At 41.6% G+C, this 2,500-nt stretch overlaps 2 protein-coding genes across 2 annotated transcripts in view; one reads left to right on the forward strand and one right to left on the reverse strand.

The window, feature by feature from the left end:
• The window catches only part of LOC134188298 (serine/threonine-protein phosphatase 6 regulatory ankyrin repeat subunit B-like), a 3,481-nt gene extending 3,087 nt beyond the window's left edge, over positions 1-394 (reverse strand). Inside the window, exons 1-2 of the mRNA XM_062656493.1 lie at positions 359-394; positions 1-279 (exon numbers count right to left, since the gene is read on the reverse strand). The exon at positions 1-279 is cut by the window's left edge and continues 414 nt beyond it. Of these exons, the coding sequence (XP_062512477.1) occupies positions 1-279; positions 359-394 (315 nt within the window). The remainder of the gene's footprint in view (positions 280-358) is intronic.
• Positions 395-2,105: 1,711 nt separating this feature from the next.
• LOC134187808 (riboflavin kinase-like) overlaps positions 2,106-2,500 on the forward strand; it is a 2,660-nt gene continuing 2,265 nt past the window's right edge. The window contains exons 1-2 of the mRNA XM_062655970.1: positions 2,106-2,235; positions 2,303-2,454. Of these exons, the coding sequence (XP_062511954.1) occupies positions 2,115-2,235; positions 2,303-2,454 (273 nt within the window). The 5' untranslated portion in view covers positions 2,106-2,114. The remainder of the gene's footprint in view (positions 2,236-2,302; positions 2,455-2,500) is intronic.

Genomic DNA, 2,500 nt, shown 5'->3' on the forward strand with positions numbered 1-2,500 from the left:
ATGAAGCGGCGTATCTCCATCCTTGTCTATTTGACTGACGTTTGCGCCTCGTGACAACAAAAACGAACAAATAGAATGTGAATTTCTAGCCATAGCCCAGTGTAGAGCTGTTCTTCTCTGCTCTCTATCCACATCATTCACGTTCCCTCCTTGTTCCACCAGTCGTCGAACCTCCTCCCAGTCTGCCTTCCTCGCAGCTTCAGCGACATTTTCTTCCATCTCGTTGCGTTGAAGTTTACCAGAACGTTCACTAACAACACGATCACACAACACAATCACCTAGTCATCCGTATCTCTCAAACATCTCATTTCTCTTACACAATCTCACAAAACGTTGCTGAAACAGACTCAACCTTACGAATGGCCAACGACCAATCACACAACGACACGACATTTGAGAAAGGCAGGCGTTTCAGACTCTAATCCCGCCCTCATCATTCTAGTTTTACTACCTTCTTGGCGCACACTAGCATCACTTCTAATGTAACACGGCTCTATGATTTTTGACTCAAATTAATTGTCGACAATCCTTCTCATTTTCGTGTGTTGCCTAGAAATCACAGTAAAATCGTTTCAAACATTTGTTCAAGATCTTTCACTGCAAATGTCTAGTAAGTCACTGTCATTACTACCTGAGTTTGCCATGCATGCTCGATCCCTCTACATGCGATTACACAATATCTTGTGAGGTTGGTGACCATGCAACCTTTTATCTCAGCATTGTGTAGTGATTACATCATCAGACGTCTAGACATCACAACTATTGTATACAGGGCAACACATACACGCGAATCTACCTAAAACACACACACACACACACACACACACACACACACACACACACACACACACACACACACACACACACACACACACACACACACACACACACAGACTAATTAATAACAGTTGTAACTAACCAGTAACTAGCACATGCGAGAGGAGCGGAATGCGATTGAGCACCACCTCCTCAGACCTCCTGCTATCTATAAAGAGATCTTTATCCCCACGATTCTTGGAGAGCGTAGAACAAGAATGGATAGTCCAGACCTGCCAACCTAGCTGAATCAAAATGCGTGAGTTTGCAGGAAAAAATGCGGGAGAATGCGGGAGTCTAACAATTTTTTGACACGCCTAGAATAGCATTAATATCATTAAATTTCATTTTGTAATAAGTGTTAAATAATATATAAATAGTACACTAATAATAAGCAAAGTGCAACAAAATATACACAGAACTTGTACGTACTACTGCCCGTTAGTAAATATATTAAGCCTAGGCTAAATATAAAAACGAGATATGTACACATACTCGCTGCTAGTTGGGATGTTCTAGATTCTATTGTTTTGTGGCTTTCTTAGATAACTCTAGACAACTCCTTGGAAGTCTAGGATAGCTAGCCCCTCCCCCTTTCACTTCCGAACAGTTTGCCTGACCGACTCCTCCTTCTATGTCAATATTGTGACCCGGAGACTCTGATTGTGACCAAGTATGTATGAAAGAGCCAGATGGAGAGAGGGGCTGCACATAGACATTGATATCCAGATCACATGATCAGTAACTTCGTTAATTATTAGGGGTAAGTGTATGGTTACACAGAACAGGCACGCCCACCAATGGTCAGAATGCGGGAGACTTGATGCCAAATGCGAATAGGCGGGAGAAGAGTTCCAAATGCGGGAGAGTTGGCAGCTCTGATAGTCCCCCCAGACTATCTCTCGCCGGAAGAATGTAGGCTGAGATGGTCTGGCTACGCGAGACAAATTGCTTTCAGCTTCCAATCTAGCTAGACGCATGCATAGAACAGGGGTATACATAATATTTACTATATGTATTAGAGATGAGCTTGTGAAGCTGTATGGCGATTAGTGCACGTTAAAGTTGCGGGCGACGACTAAAACCTAACTAATATATTAATATTATTAATTAATTAATTAATATCTTTAAATAAAATATTAATTAATATGCTATTAACTAATACATTAATATATTATATCAATACATTAAAATTATTAACTGTTAATAATACCACGACTCTATCTTTCCTAGTCTACACAAAATCACTATTCTGTGAGGTCGCTTCGATCGTCATTTATACGGGATATGTCAGAAAATGGCGACTACGCCTGATACGGCCAAACCTCCGACTAAACCGTTATCTCTTCCCCTCTACGTTCGCGGCACAGTCGTGAAAGGTCTCGGCAGAGGCAACAAAGACCTTGGGATACCAACTGGTGAGATTGCCGCATTTTTTCGTTCAGGCATGCGCACAGCTATCGTACGTTTTAATTGTTAATTTAGCAAATTTGGATGATGGAGCTATAGCGAGTTTGCCATCCGATTTCGACAATGGAATATATTATGGTTGGGCAAGTGTTGATCGGACGGATGTTCATAAGATGGTCATGAGTGTTGGATACAATCCGCACTATGGAAATAGGAAGAAGAGCATGGTCTAGTTGTCGTGTCTATCTGTCTGTCTGTCTGTCTGTCTGTCTG

The sequence above is a fragment of the Corticium candelabrum genome, chromosome 12 (assembly GCF_963422355.1).
Source record: "Corticium candelabrum chromosome 12, ooCorCand1.1, whole genome shotgun sequence".
NCBI classification, from domain to species: Eukaryota; Metazoa; Porifera; class Homoscleromorpha; order Homosclerophorida; family Plakinidae; genus Corticium; species Corticium candelabrum.